This window comes from Pseudophryne corroboree, chromosome 6 (genome assembly GCF_028390025.1).
Source record: "Pseudophryne corroboree isolate aPseCor3 chromosome 6, aPseCor3.hap2, whole genome shotgun sequence".
NCBI classification, from domain to species: domain Eukaryota; kingdom Metazoa; phylum Chordata; class Amphibia; order Anura; family Myobatrachidae; genus Pseudophryne; species Pseudophryne corroboree.
Genome location: NC_086449.1, coordinates 819,481,933 through 819,500,158, shown reverse-complemented (window position 1 = coordinate 819,500,158; position 18,226 = coordinate 819,481,933). Strand labels below are relative to the sequence as shown.

The 18,226-nt window shown below is 49.4% G+C and overlaps 2 protein-coding genes across 3 annotated transcripts in view; one reads left to right on the top strand and one right to left on the bottom strand.

Annotated features, from left to right (window-relative positions):
- Positions 1 to 474: 474 nt before the first annotated feature.
- LOC134933740 (E3 ubiquitin-protein ligase TRIM62-like) lies at positions 475 to 17,914 on the bottom strand. Its single transcript, XM_063929161.1, has 2 exons — positions 17,690 to 17,914; positions 475 to 2,187 (listed from the first exon to the last, which is right to left on the bottom strand). The coding sequence occupies exon 2, from the start codon at positions 2,183 to 2,185 to the stop codon at positions 599 to 601; it is 1,587 nt and encodes a 528-aa protein (XP_063785231.1). The 5' UTR covers positions 2,186 to 2,187; positions 17,690 to 17,914; the 3' UTR covers positions 475 to 598.
- The window catches only part of ARFGAP3 (ADP ribosylation factor GTPase activating protein 3), a 33,332-nt gene continuing 32,994 nt past the window's right edge, over positions 17,889 to 18,226 (top strand). For both annotated transcript variants that reach the window (XM_063929158.1, XM_063929157.1), the window contains exon 1: positions 17,889 to 18,087. In XM_063929158.1, coding sequence (XP_063785228.1) covers positions 18,019 to 18,087 — 69 coding nt within the window. In that variant the 5' untranslated portion in view covers positions 17,889 to 18,018. The remainder of the gene's footprint in view (positions 18,088 to 18,226) is intronic.

Here is an 18,226-nt window from a genome sequence, read left to right as displayed (position 1 = left end):
CTGAAGAGTCTTCTGCCGCCGTTTCTGGACCTTCACTTTTCGGCATCTGCAAGGGGGGTCGGCGGCGCGGCTCCGGGACGAACCCCAGGGTGAGACCTGTGTTCCGACTCCCTCTGGAGCTAATGGTGTCCAGTAGCCTAAGAAGCCAATCCATCCTGCACGCAGGTGAGTTCACTTCTCTCCCCTAAGTCCCTCGTAGCAGTGAGCCTGTTGCCAGCAGGACTCACTGAAAATAAAAAACCTAACAAACTTTTACTCTAAGCAGCTCTTTAGGAGAGCCACCTAGATTGCACCCTTCTCGGCCGGGCACAAAAATCTAACTGAGGCTTGGAGGAGGGTCATAGGGGGAGGAGCCAGTGCACACCACCTGATCCTAAAGCTTTTACTTTTGTGCCCTGTCTCCTGCGGAGCCGCTAATCCCCATGGTCCTGACGGAGTCCCCAGCATCCACTTAGGACGTCAGAGAATATATATATATATATATATATATATATATATATATAGTTTCCTATAGAGCAACAACGGAACAAATCCAGACACGATGGGGGTGGAGCTGTGCTGTAGCTCCACCCACTGCTTAATTCTCTGAGCAGATTCCTTATGGTAAATTCTCCCAGCTCCTGATTCTCCCAGATAAAGTTACACAACCTCCCCACCCTATAGATAAAGCAACATGAAGGGGCTCAGTGAGGGCGGCAGTGTAGGTGTGTAAGTGTCTGATGGGGTCACACAGGGAATAAAAGGACAGCTGTCCTGCCTCATAATCCAGATATACCCTCACTCGGTCACAGGCGATACTGTCAGCTATAGGGATCACCGTCTTGTCATGTCTCACTGAGTACTGATAATTAAACCCCATACACAGACACCAGGACTTGTTATTATCTCCAATTAGTGACTGATCTCCTCCCCTGTCTATACTGGGGTAACACATCCCAACCCTCCAGTCCAAAGATTTACTAACATCCACCTCCCAGTAATGTCGCCGTGAGGAGAATTTCCTGGTGCTCATTACCTGATTACACTGAAATCTCTCTAGTGTTAATGGATGTCTCTGGTTTGGCAACATAGATGCAGTGCTCCTGTCACCTGATATATGTATATTATTACCAGCTGTGTTTACATCCAGTAATATATCTATAGGTTCCTGCACATAGATTCCTGTATTTATACCTGTTATTGTACTCGACAAACTGTGTAATATTTCTGAGATGAGACCCACTTCCAAATCTCCTACACAGTGGACGTGTGTATACGGTCTCTTTGTAACATTAGTATCATATAAGTCCCCTGTGTCTGGTTCCTGTAAGACAGTCACTGTATCAGACATGTTACACAGCTCCTCAATGTGACGCATCTTCCTGGACAGCTCATCCTTCCTTATTTCCATGCGCCGGATGTGATCAGTGACGGACAGTGAAGCAGTCTCTTTCTGCCTGGAGATCTCACTCATGACTCTTATCGCCAGGCCATCCCACTGTTGCTTGAGGTCTCTCAAAATGACAGCGACTCTCAATGCTACACCAGCTGCTCTTTCCTGTACATCTAGCCTGAGGTCCTGCAGGCTCTGGACTCTTTTCTCAGTCTCTTCTCTCTGTGTGGTCAGTTTCTGCAGAACATTTACCAGCTTTTCCTTCTTCTTCTCAGAGGCCTCATCCAGTGATTCCATCTGATGTCCTCTGTGCACTCCAATCAGACAGCAGGACACGCAGATACAGGTAGTATCCTCAGTGCAGTAATACTCCAGGACCTTCTTATGGACGGAGCATTTCCTGTTCCCCAGGGCAGTGGTGGGATCAGATAAGACGTGTTCTGCTGACTTGCTGTGTACTCTTAGGTGTTTATCACACAGAGAAGCCTCACAATGTAGACAGGATTTAGCAGCAGGTACAGGAGAGTCCACACAGTAAGTGCAGAAGATCCCAGTCTCCTCCTGATCTGGATGAGTAGACAGGAAACTCCCCACTATGTTACACAGCGTTATGTTCCTCTGCAGTGCAGGACGCTCCCGACACACTGCTCTGCATTCAGGACAGCTATAAACTCCAGTCCCCTCCTGTGTATCCAGCACACGATCAATACAGACTCGGCAGAAGTTGTGGCCACATCTCAGGGTTACAGGATCTGTATAAATGCTCAGGCAGATGGAACAGTCCAGCTCCTGTCTCAGGTCAGCAGACGCCATCGCTGCCAACAGAAAAAAGAAATTAAAGTGAAAGTCAGAATACAATGCATGTTATACATTCTCCATAGAGGGTGAGGCTGAGCTTGTTGCGGAGATTATAGCTACGATAATGTTATTTATATAGCAGTTCTCTCCCAATAGGACTCAAATTGCTTCACATTTGCATCTAAAAACCTTGAGATACAAACTAAGCAAAACAGAAAAGAGAGCTCAGTTATACATTGTGAGACACCTAAGATATCAAGGCATTTCCTGCAGATAAATGACTAGTTTGGGAAACAATTGTGGTCACCACTGTTTTAGAGCATTAGGAGTTGAGTATGTTTCTCGTCAGCTTAGGTTATTCATTGTTTTTCAGAGCCTCATCCTTGTTTCCAGGTCTCAGGACGCCAGTAGAAGCAGGACTTTGTTAGGGGATACTTCTCTATCATCCCTGGTACCAGATCCTAAAGGGAAGTCACCTTGTCACTATCTTATACCCCTTTTCCACTAGCTTTTTTAAACACGGGTAAATGCGCGGGGGCGCGCATTTACCTCTGTTTTTCCCTAGTGGAAAAGGGTTCCCCGGCAAATTCCCGGATCAAGTTATCCGGGAATCCTACACGGGTTGAACACGTGTTCAACCCGGCTAGCTGTCTAGTGTGAACGGGAGCCATGTTGAGGCGACACGGCTCCCGTTCACAGTGCATAGGGAGGGCGGCGCTGGAAGATCATGTGATCTACCAGCGCCGTCCCTGACGCGTCACCAACCCAGCAATTGCCGGGTTGGTGAGCGCTGTCTGCAGGGGGCTGTAGCACGGGTCGCAGCCGTGTCAGGCGACACGGCTGCGACCCGTGCTACACTAGTGGAAAAGGGGTAAGTATCCAGGGGCTCTACCTAAAGAGATCATACCTGAAAATGAGCTGGGGAGTCACAGCCTACTAGGAAAGTAGTGCTGGGCTGCAACTCTTTGCCACACATTCTCTGGCACACAGCGCAGTCTGAAGGGTGTTCTATGACTGGGTGCTGCTCTGCCGCTGTATTCAGCCACACAGAGTGTTTGCAGCATCTGGGCCTGCCTCTGTTTCTTTCCAGGCATGCATTGCAGTTAGCTACTTCCCCCAGCCTTACTTGATGGGCTTCAACAGAATGGATGCTGCAGGCATCTGAGGGAACGTGGAGGCTGCAAGGGGGGACCAGTTAAGGGTTCTTAAACAGGCTATTGGTGCAGAGTGGTGCGGGATGTGTGTTTTCGGTGGGGACTAAAATATATCTGAGGATAACCCTACTGCGGAACATTAAAAAAGAGGATTTTGGTACTTACCGATAAATCCATTTCTCTGAATCCTCTAGGGGACACTGGAGTCCTATACAGTAGGGGTGTGAAGCCTTCAACCGGAGGTATGGCACAATCTTAAATTAGCATTGTCTGCACAGCCGGCTCCTCCCCCTTCACATCCCTCATCCCTCAGTTTGAAAAATTTGACTGAGAATAGGACATGACTCTATAGCCCATGGCGAGGAACCGAACAACATATCAAACAGCGGCCAAGAACTCTTAACCGAATAACTAACGCTGTTTGCACGAACTGTTTACAACAAGAACTTTGAACACAGCAGGTCGACAGCACCGAGGCGGGCGTCCAGTGTCCCCTAGAGGATTCAGAGAAATGGATTTATCGGTAAGTACCAAAATCCTCTCTTTCATCCACTAGGGGACACTGGAGTCCTATACAGTAGGGGACGTCCCAAAGTTTTCCCCCAGGGAGGGAGTGCTGTCGGTGGCCTGCAAAACTAAACGTCCGAACTTAGATTCTCCGGACGCAAAAGTATCAAACTTGTAAAATTTCACGAACGTGTGGGCTGAAGACCACGTTGCCGCGCTGCAAAGTTGAGTAGTGGAAGCCCCCCTGGCAGCCGCCCACGAGGCACCCACTGATCGGGTAGTATGAGCACCCGTCTGAATCGGCACCTGTTTTCCACAGGAAATATAAGCCTGCCGAATGGCAAGTCTAATCCATCTGGACAAAGTCTGCTTAGAGGCCGGCCAACCCTTCTTTGGCCCATCATAAAGAACAAACAAATGGTCCGACTTTCTGAAAGATGACGTAACCTGTACGTATACCCGTAAAGCTCGGACAACATCCAATGACACGTCCTCATCTGTGAGGCCCTGGAAAGATGGGACCACTATTGGCTGGTTTACATGAAACCGCGACACCACCTTCGGAAGGAAGTCTGCTCTTGTACGGAGTTCCGCCCTATCCTCATGAAAAACTAAGAAAGGGCTCTTACAGGATAAGGCTCCCAACTCGGAAACCCGCCTAGCCGAAGCCAAGGCAAGTAATAACGTGACCTTCCAAGAAATATATTTCAGGTCTGTACTTGTCAACGGCTCAAAGGTCGGTGACTTCAAATATTCTAACACCAAACCTAAGTCCCATGGTGCCGTGGGAGGACGAAAAGGGGGTTGAATTCTCAGAACACCCTGTAAAAAGGTTTGAATCTCTGGCAAGGATGCTAGCCGCTGTTGAAAAAGTATGGAGAGAGCCGAAATCTGAACCTTCAAAGAGCCCAATCTGAGTCCTCCCTCTAGACTGGCCTGAAGGAACAATAGAAGTCGCGATAAATGGAAATTTGATGAGTTCCATCCCCGTTCCTGACACCAAGCCATGTACCGTCTCCAAATCCTGTAGTAGTGCCTGGCTGTGACCGGCTTCCTAGCGGCAATCATTGTAGGAATGGCCGTTCGTGGGATCCCTCTGTCTCTTAAGATCCGGGTTTCAATAGGCACGCCGTCAAACGCAGCCTGTTTAGGTCGGGGTGCAGGAACGGTCCCTGAGATAGCAGGTCCTCTCTCTGAGGTAACCTCCAAGGATCCTCCGCCAGTAACCCTCGCAGGTCGGTGTACCAACTCCTGCGGGGCCAATCTGGAGCGATTAGAATAACCCACACTCGTTCCCGCTTTACTCTTTTCAGAACCCTGGGTATGAGTGGGAATGGTGGAAATATGTAAACCTTTCTGTAACACCACGGAAGTGTCAATGCGTCCACTCCTTCTGCTGCTGGATCTCGAGTTCTTGACACATATCTGGGCAGCTGATGGTTTTGTCGAGACGCCATTAGGTCCACCTGAGGTAGACCCCATCTTCTCACAATCATGTTGAAAATCCGTGGATGAAGGCACCACTCCCCCGGATGCATGTCCTGGCGACTGAGGTAATCTGCTTCCCAGTTCTCCACACCTGGAATGAATACTGCGGAGAGAATGATGTCTCGTCTTTCTGCCCACAACCAGATCTTTGTGGCCTCCTTTAACGTCATCCTGCTCTTTGTTCCTCCTTGACGGTTTATGTAAGCCGTCGTCGTGACATTGTCTGACTGAATCCTGATGTTTTGATTCATGACTAGGTCTTCTGCTAAGAGAAGGGCATTGTAGACTGCTCTTAGTTCGAGGATATTTATGGGTAATTTGCTTTCCTGTAGCATCCATCGTCCCTGAAACTGATGGCCGTCTAGGACGGCTCCCCAACCTCTGAGACTGGCGTCCGTCGTCAAGATCTTCCAATCCCAACTGCCGCATTTCTTGCCGGCTGTAAGGTTCTTGTGTGAAGACCACCATATCAAGGAGACCCTTACTTGTGGTTGAAGTCGAATTCTCCGATGGAGAAGCCAGTGTGAGCCTGCTCCCTGAGCAATGAGGTTCATTTGGAATGGTCGTGAATGAAGTCTGCCGTACTGGAGAGCTTCGAACGCCACCATCTTCCCGAGAAGTTGCACACAGAGGTGCAGAGAAACGGTCTGCGTCCTCAGTACCTGAGCCACTAATCTCTGTAGGTCCTGTACCTTGTTCTCTGGTAGGAACACACGTAATAGGACCGTGTCCAAGATGAGACCGAGGAATTGGATCAGTTGAGTCGGTATGAGGTTGGACTTTTTGAAATTGACAATCCATCCATGTTGAATTAGAAATTGATGGGATATCTGAACATCCTTGAGCAGTCGATTCTGAGATGGAGCTTTGATCAGTAAATTGTCCAGATAAGGTATAATCGTGACCCCCAACAGTCTTAGTCCTGCCACCATGATCGCCATGATCTTTGTGAAAATTCTTGGGGCTGACGCTAGACCGAACGGCAAGGCCCGGAATTGGTAGTGCTCCGCCACCAGTGCGAACCGTAAGTAAGCCCGGTGAGGAGTCCAGATTGGGATATGCAGATATGCATCCTTTATGTCCATGGATACCATGAACTCGCTTGGTTCTAAGCCTGCAATAACTGATTGGAGTGATTCCATCTTGAATCTGTAGACTCTTAAAAACTGGTTGAAAACTTTTAAATTGAGAATTGGTCTGACCGTCCCGTCTGGTTTTGGCACGACAAAAAATATTGGAACAGAACCCCGTTCCTCTCTGAGAAGCGGGAACCGGAATAATGACCTCTGCTTGTAGTAATTTTTGAATTGCTGCCCGTAGTGCCCTTGCTTTTTGAGGGCACTGAGGCAATCCGGATGTAAAAAACTGACTGAGGCCTCTGTTGAAATTCCAGTTTGTATCCCTGAGAGATTAAGTTGTTCACCCAAAGCTCTGGTGAGGTTTTGGCCTAGATGTCCTGAAAACCTTCCAGTCGGCCGCCCACCAGGGGGGACCCCAGGTGAGCTGGGAGGCCGTCATGCCACGGTCTTGTCAGCAGGTTTATCCTGCTTTCTGGTTGCTGCCTGCGAGCGGCCTCTGCCCCCGCGTCCTTGTGTACCGAAACCCCTACCTCGGGCTCGAAAGGACTGTGATCTAAATGAAGTAATCGATGGTCCCGAATAACCTCTCCTAGTTTGTGGAGCGGTTCTCGTATAAGGAGTAGGCAGAAAAGTGGACTTCCCCGCTGTAGCCTGCGAAATCCACTTGTCCAGCTCTGGTCCGAACAGCATCTCACCCCCAAAGGGAATGGATTCTACCGCCTTCTTGGTGTCAGAGTCTCCTTGCCATTCTCTGACCCATAAAATCCTCCTAGCCGATATGGCCGATGCAGATATGCGCGATGCTATTCTGCTAATATCCTTAGAAGCTTGACACAAGTATGTAGCAGATTCCCGAATGTGTTCCGCCAACTGTGTAATCTCTTCTAAGCTATTTTCCTCCTCAATAGCTTGCACTATACGGCCGGACCATGCACCCATGGCCTTGTTGACCCAAGCACAGACGATCGCAGGTCTCTGCGCTGCACCTGCTGCTACAAATATTGATTTTAACGCAGTCTCAACTTTACGTTCGGACGCATCCTTTAAAGTAGTTACGTTAGGAATTGGCGAGATTGTCTTTTTTGACAACCTTCCTAGGGAAGCATCCACTACCGGCGGAGACTCCCACTTGTACATTACACCCCTAGGTAGGGGGTAAGTTACCTGAAACCGTTTCGGAAATTGAAAATGTTTGTCAGGTTGTTTCCAAGCCTCTTCCATCTGAGATTGGGGGGGATTTAGGAATTGGAAACTCTGCTGAACGCGGCTTCTGGGATTCTAACAAATCGAATTCTTCTGGCTCCCGGATTTCCGCTTCCTTAAAGCTTAGGATGTCCTTTACTGCGTCAATTAAGGAATCCAGACCCGAGATCGCAGAGTCTTCTTCAGGAAAATCGGCGTCTAGGATGGGTTCAATTAACTCACCTTCTTCCGTATCCGGAAGAAAACCCTCTTCCTCCTCAGATTCTGGTATAATAGGAAGAGTTCTTTTAACAGCCTTGCGCACAGTCGTCTCAGCGTGTGCGGGCGGCGTTAACTTGATGAGAAATTCCTCCATTGTCTTTGAGAATCCCGCAGCCCATTCCGATTGCTGTTTGCGGGATTCTGCCATTTCCTTGGAGATTCTATTAGCAAGGTTGTCCTCCCATGCCTTAGCCAGAGCACTGCTCCCAGGTAGAGCGTCCTTGTCTAAGCAGGAGTCGCACACCCCGGAGCTGCCGACCCGCGTGCTCTTCTTGTTACATTTCGTACAAACATAGCAGGTCTTTGAGGTCTTGGTAGCCTTAGACATGTTGTTTTTGTTATTTTAAAACCCCTTATCAGGGTATTACGCAGCGCTTTCACCCTTTAAACTAGGAAGAGAAAGACTGGGAGATGACGGAAGCGAAGGTATTGGATCCGGCTGGAATTACCTGTCCCCTTTTATAAAAGGAACAGTTCAAAAAAAAAAAAAAAATTAAAACACCAGCCGACTCGCAACCCTCACACCCCAACTGTAAATCAGCTACAATGTTAGAGTTGGCTTGCTTCCGTGTATTTTCTCCGGAATCTTTGAAACAGACGTCCCTTGAAAATATACATTTGTAAAGTCTGATTACTTTTCAGGAGATCCTCATATTGTATAATATACATTTCACCAGTAGAGGGAGCTGTTGCCTAACTCTCTCTACTATTTTAATGCCTGTTCTATCCAGGCCGTGCAGCAGGGGGAGTTTTTCCTTTATTAATAGTCTTCCTATGTACACTACTGGTGGGGGAGGGGGAGGACCCATCCCTCACCTCAGCCTGGCGCCAAAACGTAAAATGGCCTTCCTATAATAAAAAATATATATGTGTGCCGCAATGTATTTAACATCTAGTGCTTTTGCATTTACTGGTCCCCTGTGGCCGCTACACAGCGCGCACCGGACCCGCCGGCTGGCGCCCGACGGGTCCGTCTCCCGTAGCGGCGCCTGTGCTCTCTCTCTGTACTGAGTCTTCCCCCATGTGCAGCGCACCCTGGAGCCGCCGGCTGGCGCGCGCGACGGGTCCGTCTCCCGTAGCGGCGCCTGTGTTCCTCTCCGGCGATGGGCTTAAATACTTGCTGCTATTGCTGACAGGGAAAGACAGGGTGAGTCACTGAGAGAGCTCCCGCGCCGCACTAGGGCTCCCACGCGCCGGCCATACTCTGTCTGCTCTGCCCTTTCCTAATCAGTTTCTCTAAAGGAGTTAACAGCAAGCTATAAGAAGAAGAGAAAAGAAAAAAAAAAAAACTTTTACTACTGAAAGACTCTAGTCTAATTTATACGACCAGTACTCACTTTTTTGGAGGATCTCCTGTGGAGATGCAGGTCCCTTCAATAGGGATCTTTGTCTCTCTGACCTGAGGATGCTTTGTCCCCCCCCCCTTTATTAAGGTTACGCAGCCCCCTGTTAGTCTTTGTCAGGAGCTCAAGTGCTCCACGTATTGTGCCTCCAGCACAATTTTTCAAACTGAGGGATGAGGGATGTGAAGGGGGAGGAGCCGGCTGTGCAGACAATGCTAATTTAAGATTGTGCCACACCTCCGGTTCACAGACTTCACACCCCTACTGTATAGGACTCCAGTGTCCCCTAGTGGATGAAAGAGAAAGTTAAATGGCAGAACATTACCGAGTAGGGGTTATACTGTGGCTGTTAGTTTCTTAGCCCTATTGAGATGTATATGCATATAACTTTAGAATTATATGTGGAATAACCCTACTGGCATATCTATATCCAGTACATATCTATCTCTAGTGTTAACATCACTACGGATATCTGCTGGTTAACCCCACTGCTGAATGGGTTGCGGTTACCATTCTGCTTAAAATGGCCTTTGTTACTGTACTGCTATTGTGGGGATTATAAACTGTGATTGATAATGGTTAAGCCTACCGCTGCTGAAGTTAGCTTCATCTTTCCTAAGTACAGACTGATTTAGCATTGAGTCACCTATTTTGTTAATCCTGCGCTATTCTTGTAGAGTTTAGGCAGGTTTATTATTTTTGTGTAGATTGCTGTTTTCTCTTGCACTATCCTATACAACAGGCGTGGGGAACCTTTCTTCTACCAAGGGCCATTTGGATATTTATAAAATCCTTTGGGGGCCACACAAAAATCATTAAAAATTAGCCTGCCCCCAGTAGCTATGCCCCAAGTCAGTAGTAATGCCCCCAGTCAGTTGTTATGCCCCATTAGATATGCCCCCAGTTAGTTGTTATGCCACATTAGATATGCCTCCTAGTAGCGCTGCTTACACACACACACACACTAAAAAAAAAAAAAAAAACACTCACCAGCCCAGCTCCTGCTTCCAGGCCGCTGCCCTCCGCTCCTCGGAACTATGGGAGAAACTTATGCACAGCCGCACACGTATACTGCCTGATTGGGAGCTCAGGAGTGAACTCCTGCCTCCGGTTGCTGCTGAGGGGAAGGAGACGGGCGCCTGCTGGTAACAAAATCTCAGTGGGAGCCCGGCATCTCCCTCGGTTAGGTGAGCCTGGCTGGGCCAAGTGGCTTTGTGGGCCTTATACGGCCCGTGGGCCTGAGGCTTCCGACCCCTGCTATAGAATTAAAGGTTAACGCTGCACTTCACTTCTATGGGGGGGAATTCCAGTGTTTTTGCCTGCTGGCGGCAACTAGATGGCGCCGGATGGAGCAAATCAAGTGTTGCTCAGCTGCTGATGTGATTATATATAAACACACACACCTCTCTAGGTCGGTGAGTATATGCAAATAGGTCTATGAACGTCGTTCACAGACATACTGGATTGGGTATGGGTTGCAGAGTCAAAAATAAGATTTTACTTACCGATAAATCTATTTCTCGTAGTCCGTAGTGGATGCTGGGGACTCCGTCAGGACCATGGGGAATAGCGGCTCCGCAGGAGACAGGGCACAAAACTAAAGCTTTAGGATCAGGTGGTGTGTACTGGCTCCTCCCCCTATGACCCTCCTCCAAGCCTCAGTTAGGATACTGTGCCCGGACGAGCGTACACAATAAGGAATGATATTGAATCCCGGGTAAGACTCATACCAGCCACACCAATCACACCGTATAACTTGTGATCTAAACCCAGTTAACAGTATGACAAACGTAGGAGCCTCTGAACAGACGGCTCACAACAATAACCCGATTTTTTTGTAACAATAACTATGTACAAGTATTGCAGACAATCCGCACTTGGGATGGGCGCCCAGCATCCACTACGGACTACGAGAAATAGATTTATCGGTAAGTAAAATCTTATTTTCTCTGACGTCCTAAGTGGATGCTGGGGACTCCGTCAGGACCATGGGGATTATACCAAAGCTCCCAAACGGGCGGGAGAGTGCGGATGACTCTGCAGCTCCGAGTGAGAGAACTCCAGGTCCTCCTCAGCCAGGGTGTGCCCCTGACCAAGTAGCAGCTCGGCAAAGCTGTAAAGCCGAGACCCCTCGGGCAGTCGCCCAAGATGAGCCCACCTTCCTTGTGGAATGGGCATTTATATATTTTGGCTGTGGCAGTCCTGCCACAGAATGTGCAAGCTGAATTGTACTACACATTCAACTAGCAATCGTCTGCTTAGAAGCAAGAGCACCCAGTTTTTGGGTGCATACAAGATAACAGCAAGTCAGTTTTCCCGACTCCAGCCGTCCTGGAAATCTATATTTTCAGGGCCCTGACAACATCTAGCAACTTGGAGTCCTCCAAGTCTCTAGTAGCCGCAGGTACCACAATAAGCTGGTTCAGGTGAAACACTGACACCACCTTAGGGAGAAACTGGGGACGAGTCCGCAGCTCTGCCCTGTCCGAATGGACAATCAGATATGGGCTTTTGTGAGACAAAGCCGCCAATTCTGACACTCGCCTGGCCGAGGCCAGGGCCAACATCATGGTCACTTTCCATGTGAGATATTTCAAATCCACAGATTTGAGCGGTTTAAACCAACGTGATTTGAGGAATCCCAGGACTACGTTGAGATCCCACAGTGCAACTGGAGGCACAAAAGGGGGTTGTATATGCAGTACTCCCTTGTCAAATTTCTGGACTTCAGGAACTGAAGCCAATTCTTTTTGGAAGAAAATCGACAGGGCCGAAATTTGAACCTTAATGGACCCCAATTTGAGGGCCATAGACACTCCTGTTTGCAGGAAATGCAGGAATCGACCGAGTTGAAATTTCTTCGTGGGGCCTTCCTGGCCTCACACCACGCAACATATTTTCGCCACATGTGGTGATAATGTTGTGCGGTCACCTCCTTCCTGGCTTTGACCAGGGTAGGAATGACCTCTTCCGGAATGCCTTTTTTTTCCCTTAGGATCCGGCGTTCAACCGCCATGCCGTCAAACGCACCCGCGGTAAGTCTTGGAACAGACATGGTACTTGCTGAAGCAAGTCCCTTCTTATCGGCAGAGGCCCTGAGTCCTCTGTGAGCATCTCATGAAGTTCCGGGTACCAAGTCCTTCTTGGCCCATCCGGAGCCACGAGTATAGTTCTTACTCCTCTACGTCTTATAATTCTCAGTACCTTTGGTATGAGAAGCAGAGGAGGGAACACATACACCGACTGGTACACCCATGGTGTTACCAGAACGTCCACAGCTATTGCCTGAGGGTCTCTTGACCTGGCGCAATACCTGTCCAGTTTTTTGTTCAGGCGGGACGCCATCATGTCCACCTTTGGTCTTTCCCAACGGTGCACAATCATGTGGAAAAAACTTCTCGATGAAGTCCCCACTCTCCCGGGTGGAGGTCGTGCTGAGGAAGTCTGCTTCCCAGTTGTCCACTCCCGGAATGAAAACTGCTGACAGTGCTATCACATGATTTTCCGCCCAGCGAAGAATCCTTGCAGTTTCTGCCATTGTCCTCCTGCTTCTTGTGCCGCCCTGTCTGTTTACGTGGGCGACTGCCGTGATGTTGTCCCACTGGATCAATACCGGCTGACCTTGAAGCAGAGGTCTTGCTAAGCTTAGAGCATTGTAAATTGCTCTTAGCTCCAGTATATTTATGCGGAGAGAAGTCCCCAGACTTGATCACACTCCCTGGAAATTTTTTCCCTGTGTGACTGCTCCCCAGCCTTTCAAGCTGGAATCCGAGGTCACCAGGACCCAGTCCTGAATGCATAACTGTGGCACTTTAGTAGATGAGCACTCTGCAGCCACCACAGAAGAGACACCCTTGTCCTTGGAGACAGGGTTATCCGCTGATGCATCTGAAGATGCGATCCGGACCATTTGTCCAGCAGATCCCACTGAAAAGTTCTTGCGTGAAATCTGCCGAATGGAATCGCTTCGTAAGAAGCCACCATTTTTCCCAGGACCCTTGTGCAATGATGCACTGACACTTTTCCTGGTTTTTGGAGGTTCCTGACTAGCTCGGATAACTCCCTGGCTTTCTCCTCCGGGAGAAACACCTTTTTCTGGACTGTGTCCAGAATCATCCCTAGGGACAGCAGACGTGTCGTCGGAGACAGCTGCGATTTTGGAATATTTAGAATCCACCCGTGCGGTCGTAGAACTACTTGAGATAGTGCTACTCAGACCTCCAACTGTTCTCTGGACCTTGCCCTTATCAGGAGATCGTCCAAGTAAGGGATAATTAAGACGCCTTTTCTTTGAAGAAGAATCATCATTTCGGCCATTACCTTGGTAAAGACCCGGGGTGCCGTGGACAATCCAAACGGCTGCGTCTGAAACTGATAGTGACAGTTTTGTACCACGAACCTGAGGTACCCTTTGTGAGAAGGGCAAATTTGGACATGGAGGTAAGCATCCTTGATGTCCAGGGACACCATATAGTCCCCTTCTTCCTGGTTCGCTATCACTGCTCTGAGTGACTCCATTTAGAATAGGTCTCACCGAGCCGTCTGGCTTCAGTACCACAATATAGTGTGGAATAATACCCCTTTACTTGTTGTAGGAGGGGTACTTTGATTATCACCTGCTGGAAATACAGCTTGTGAATTGTTTCCAATACTGCCTCCCTGTCGGAGGTAGACGTTGGTAAAGCAAACTTCAGGAACCTGCGAGGGGGAGACGTCTCGAATTTCCAATCTGTACCCCTGGGATACTACTTGTAGGATCCAGGGGTCCACTTGCGAGTGAGCCCACTGCGTGCTGAAACTCTTGAGACGACCCCCCACCGCACCTGTTTGTACGGCCCCAGCGTCATGCTGAGGACTTGGCAGAAGCGGTGGAAGGCTTCTGTTCCTGGGAATGGGCTGCCTGCTGCAGTCTTCTTCCCTTACCTCTATCCCTGGGCAGATATTATGGGGACGAAAGGACTGAGGCTGAAAAGACTGTCTTTTTCTGCGGAGATGTGACTTGGGGTAAAAAAGGTGGATTTTCTAGCTGTTGCCGTGGCCACCAGGTCCGATGGACCGACCCCAAATAACTCCTCCCCTTTATACGGCAATACTTCCATGTGCCGTTTGGAATCTGCATCACCTGACCACTGTCGTGTCCATAAACATCGTCTGGCAGATATGGACATCGCACTTACTCTTGATGCCAGAGTTTCGCATATATAGAAATGCATCTTTTAAATGCTCTATAGTCAATAAAATACTGTCCCTGTCAAGGGTATCAATATTTCCAGTCAGGGAATCCGACCAAGCCACCCCAGCGCTGCCCATCCAGGCTGAGGCAATCGCTGGTCGCAGTATAACACCAGTATGTGTGTATATACTTTTTAGGATATTTTCCAACCTCCTATCAGTTGGCTCCTTGAGGGCGTCCGTATCTGGAGACGGTAACGCCACTTTTTATAAACGTGTGAGCGCCTTATCCACCCTAAGGTGTGTTTCCCAACGCACCATAACTTCTGGCGGGAAAGGGTATACCGCCAATAATTTTCTATCGGGGGAAACCCACGCATCATCACACACTTCATTTAATTTATCTGATTCAGGAAAAACCACATGTAGTTTTTTCACACTCCACATAATACCCTTTTTTGTGGTACTTGTAGTATCAGAAATATGTAACATCTCCTTCATTGCCCTTAACAAGTAACGTGTGGCCCTAAAGGAAAATACGTTTGTTTCTTCACCGTCGACACTGGAGTCAGTGTCCGTGTCTGTGTCGACCGACTGAGGTAAAAGGACGTTTTAACGCCCCTGACGGTGTTTTAGACGCCTGGACAGGTACTAATTGGTTTGCCGGCCGTCTCATGTCGTCAACCGACCTTGCAGCGTGTTGACATTATCACGTAATTCCTTAAATAAGCCATCCATTCCGGTGTCGACTCCCTAGAGAGTGACATCACCATTACCGGCAATTGCTCCGCCTCCTCACCAACATCGTCCTCATACATGTCGACACACAAGTACCGACACACAGCACACACACACACAGGGAATGCTCTGATAGAGGACAGGACCCCACTAGCCCTTTGGGGAGACAGAGGGAGAGTTTGCCAGCACACACCAAAAACGCTATATTATACAGGGACAACCTTTATATAAGTGTTTTTCCCTTATAGCATTTTAATATATATATACATATCGCCAAATAAGTGCCCCCCCTCTCTGTTTTAACCCTGTTTCTGTAGTGCAGTGCAGGGGAGAGCCTGGGAGCCTTCCCACCAGCCTTTCTGTGAGGGAAAATGGCGCTGTGTGCTGAGGAGAATAGGCCCCGCCCCCTTTTCGGCGGGCTTCTTCTCCCGTTTTTCTGAGACCTGGCAGGGGTTAAATACATCCATATAGCCTCCAGGGGCTATATGTGATGTATTTTTAGCCAGAATAAGGTATTATACATTGCTGCCCAGGGCGCCCCCAGCAACGCCCTGCACCCTCCGTGACCGTTGGTGTGAAGTGTGTGACAACAATGGCGCACAGCTGCAGTGCTGTGCGCTACCTTCATGAAGACTGAAAAGCCTTCTGCCGCCGGTTTCTGGACCTTCAATCTTCAGCATCTGCAAGGGGGGTCGGTGGCGCGGCTCCGGGACGAACCACAGGGTGAGACCTGTGTTCCGACTCCCTCTGGAGCTAATGGTGTCCAGTAGCCTAAGAAGCCAATCCATCCTGCACGCAGGTGAGTTGAACTTCTCTCCCCTAAGTCCCTCGATGCAGTGAGCCTGTTGCCAGCAGGACTCACTGAAAATAAGAAACCTAAAAACTTTTTCTAAGCAGCTCCTTAAGAGAGCCACCTAGATTGCACCCTGCTCGGACGGGCACAAAAACCTAACTGAGGCTTGGAGGAGGGTCATAGGGGGAGGAGCCAGTACACACCACCTGATCCTAAAGCTTTAGTTTTGTGCCCTGTCTCCTGCGGAGCCGCTATTCCCCATGGTCCTGACGGAGTCCCCAGCATCCACTTAGGACGTCAGAGAAATAACGAATGCTGCATCACGACTCTCCTAATCCCAACACATCTGGGTAATAAAGTAACCCTACCCCTTAACATCCTGCAGCCTAATCCTAACCTCCCCCTCCCCAGCATACTTACATTTAGGATGCTGACCGTCAGAATCTTGACAGATGTCTGTCATGACTGCTGGCATCCTGTTAGTCAGGATGCCAACTACATCCATTGGGAACCGCTGGGCAATAGAGCTTCTTCGAGTCTGAATGTGTGTATGGGCGATCCACCAACCACCCATACACTTACTGCAGTCTGATGTCACAGCTAGGTGTGCGAATGCAACTGCCCGCCAGACTGCGATACCAACACATCAAGCAAGCTGGAACAGCTGTCTGCGCGATGGCGGGTCCATCGTCAAGTCGTGATGGTGTGTATCCAGCCTTACTTATTTTAGGATGATAATCGAACCTGACTGTGGACTGACCTTTTCGGATATCGTACAGTCCTCTTCAGAAAAGGTAAGTCGAGGTCCCATGCAGACTTTTCCTTTGGCAGGACCTCCTGCGCAAGGTTTGTGTTGGCACTCAGATTTGTCTAGTCTGCCTTTGGCAGGATGGTTCTTTAGGGGCCCACTTATCATCGTATCTGGAAGCTTTACATTTTAGAGATGTTTGGCCACAATTCTAGGGGTAGGGTTCAGACATTTTTCCTGGATGTGTTTAGCATTCAGCCTCCCTACAGGGTCTATCTCTTCATAGGCCTCATCTCCAGTCTCTGGAGACTGTGGAACTGCAGTATCTTACCTGGAAGGTGGTTTTTCTTCTGGCCATGGTGTCTGCTAGACATGGCGGCCTTATCTTCCTATATTTTGCTTTGACTGGGTGTTTTTTTTGTTTTTAACCAAAGGTGACTTCTAAAGTGAATTTGGTTCCGGACAAGCTTCTCCTGGCTTTTCTGGTGGGCAGCATCAGCCTCTTCTACCACAAGTTTATGTATTTGGATGTTGCTGTGCATTGTGGGTTTCTATAGACCGTACTGCCTCATCCAGGTATACGGTTCTCTCTTGGTATTGGTGGATGCCCCACAAAGAGAGGTTGGCTGGCATCAAAGGGTTCCATTGGGCGATGGATTACCTCCGCTTTCCACCAGTTATCTGTGCAGACAAACCTGTCCCGGCTTCCCTCTGGGCTCATTCTATTCATGCAGTTGAGGCTTCTCGGACGGTTTGCCATGGAGCCATAGCTGGCCAGTTGGGCAAAGCAGCGACCTGGCGCTCCAATTTTACTTGCGGCTTTGCCAGACGCTGGTCCTCCCCTCTTATTGGGCATTATTCCTGCATAAGGCTTGGTTATACAGGGAATAGAGATTAGATGTAGGTAGAAGGGGTTATATGGCGAGGGAGGTGCTCTTTGCCATATAAAGGGGCATGCTGGTCCTTGTAGTCCTGTGAAACTGAATGCTGGCCGACATCAGGTAGCAGTGTGCGGGGAGGGAGCATAACTCACCTTGGATGCAGGATCTGTATGTTCCCAGTCAGAGCGCCGGAGGATCCGGATTCCGGCGCTCACAGACGCTGCCAGAGAGAGCGGGAATCGAATCTACCGCGCGCTACTGCTGACGTTGCACGGCAGAGAAAGGCGTGTTTCCGTACAGTGACGTTGCGCGGCAGAGGGACGTGCTTCCGTACAGTGACGTCGCCCGCAGAGGAACGTAATTCCGTACGGTGACGTCGGCCGGCTGCTGCTGACGTGGCCCTCTCCGTAAGCAGCGTCAGTCAGGGACAGGTTTCGGTGCTCCGGGAGTTGCTGCCGGTGGTGACGCAGACGCCGGAGACATGAGTGAGCCCCACAAGCAGGATATCGCCGCCATCTTCAAGCGGCTGCGCCTCATCCCCACCAACAAAGTGAGTTCCCGGGACACGGGAATGGCATGCTGCTGACCAGAGGGTGGGGGGGAAGGGAGCGTAACAGCTTGTCACTTGCCGAGGGGTTAATGAGCTGTGTCACCTGAGCAGCGGGGGGCAGGGTCTGTAGGCAGCCGTG

Coding starts and splice junctions, on each gene's coding strand:
- LOC134933740 (XM_063929161.1), bottom strand. CDS start 2,185: ATGGCGTCTGCTGACCTGAGACAGGAGCTGGACTGTTCCATCTGCCTG.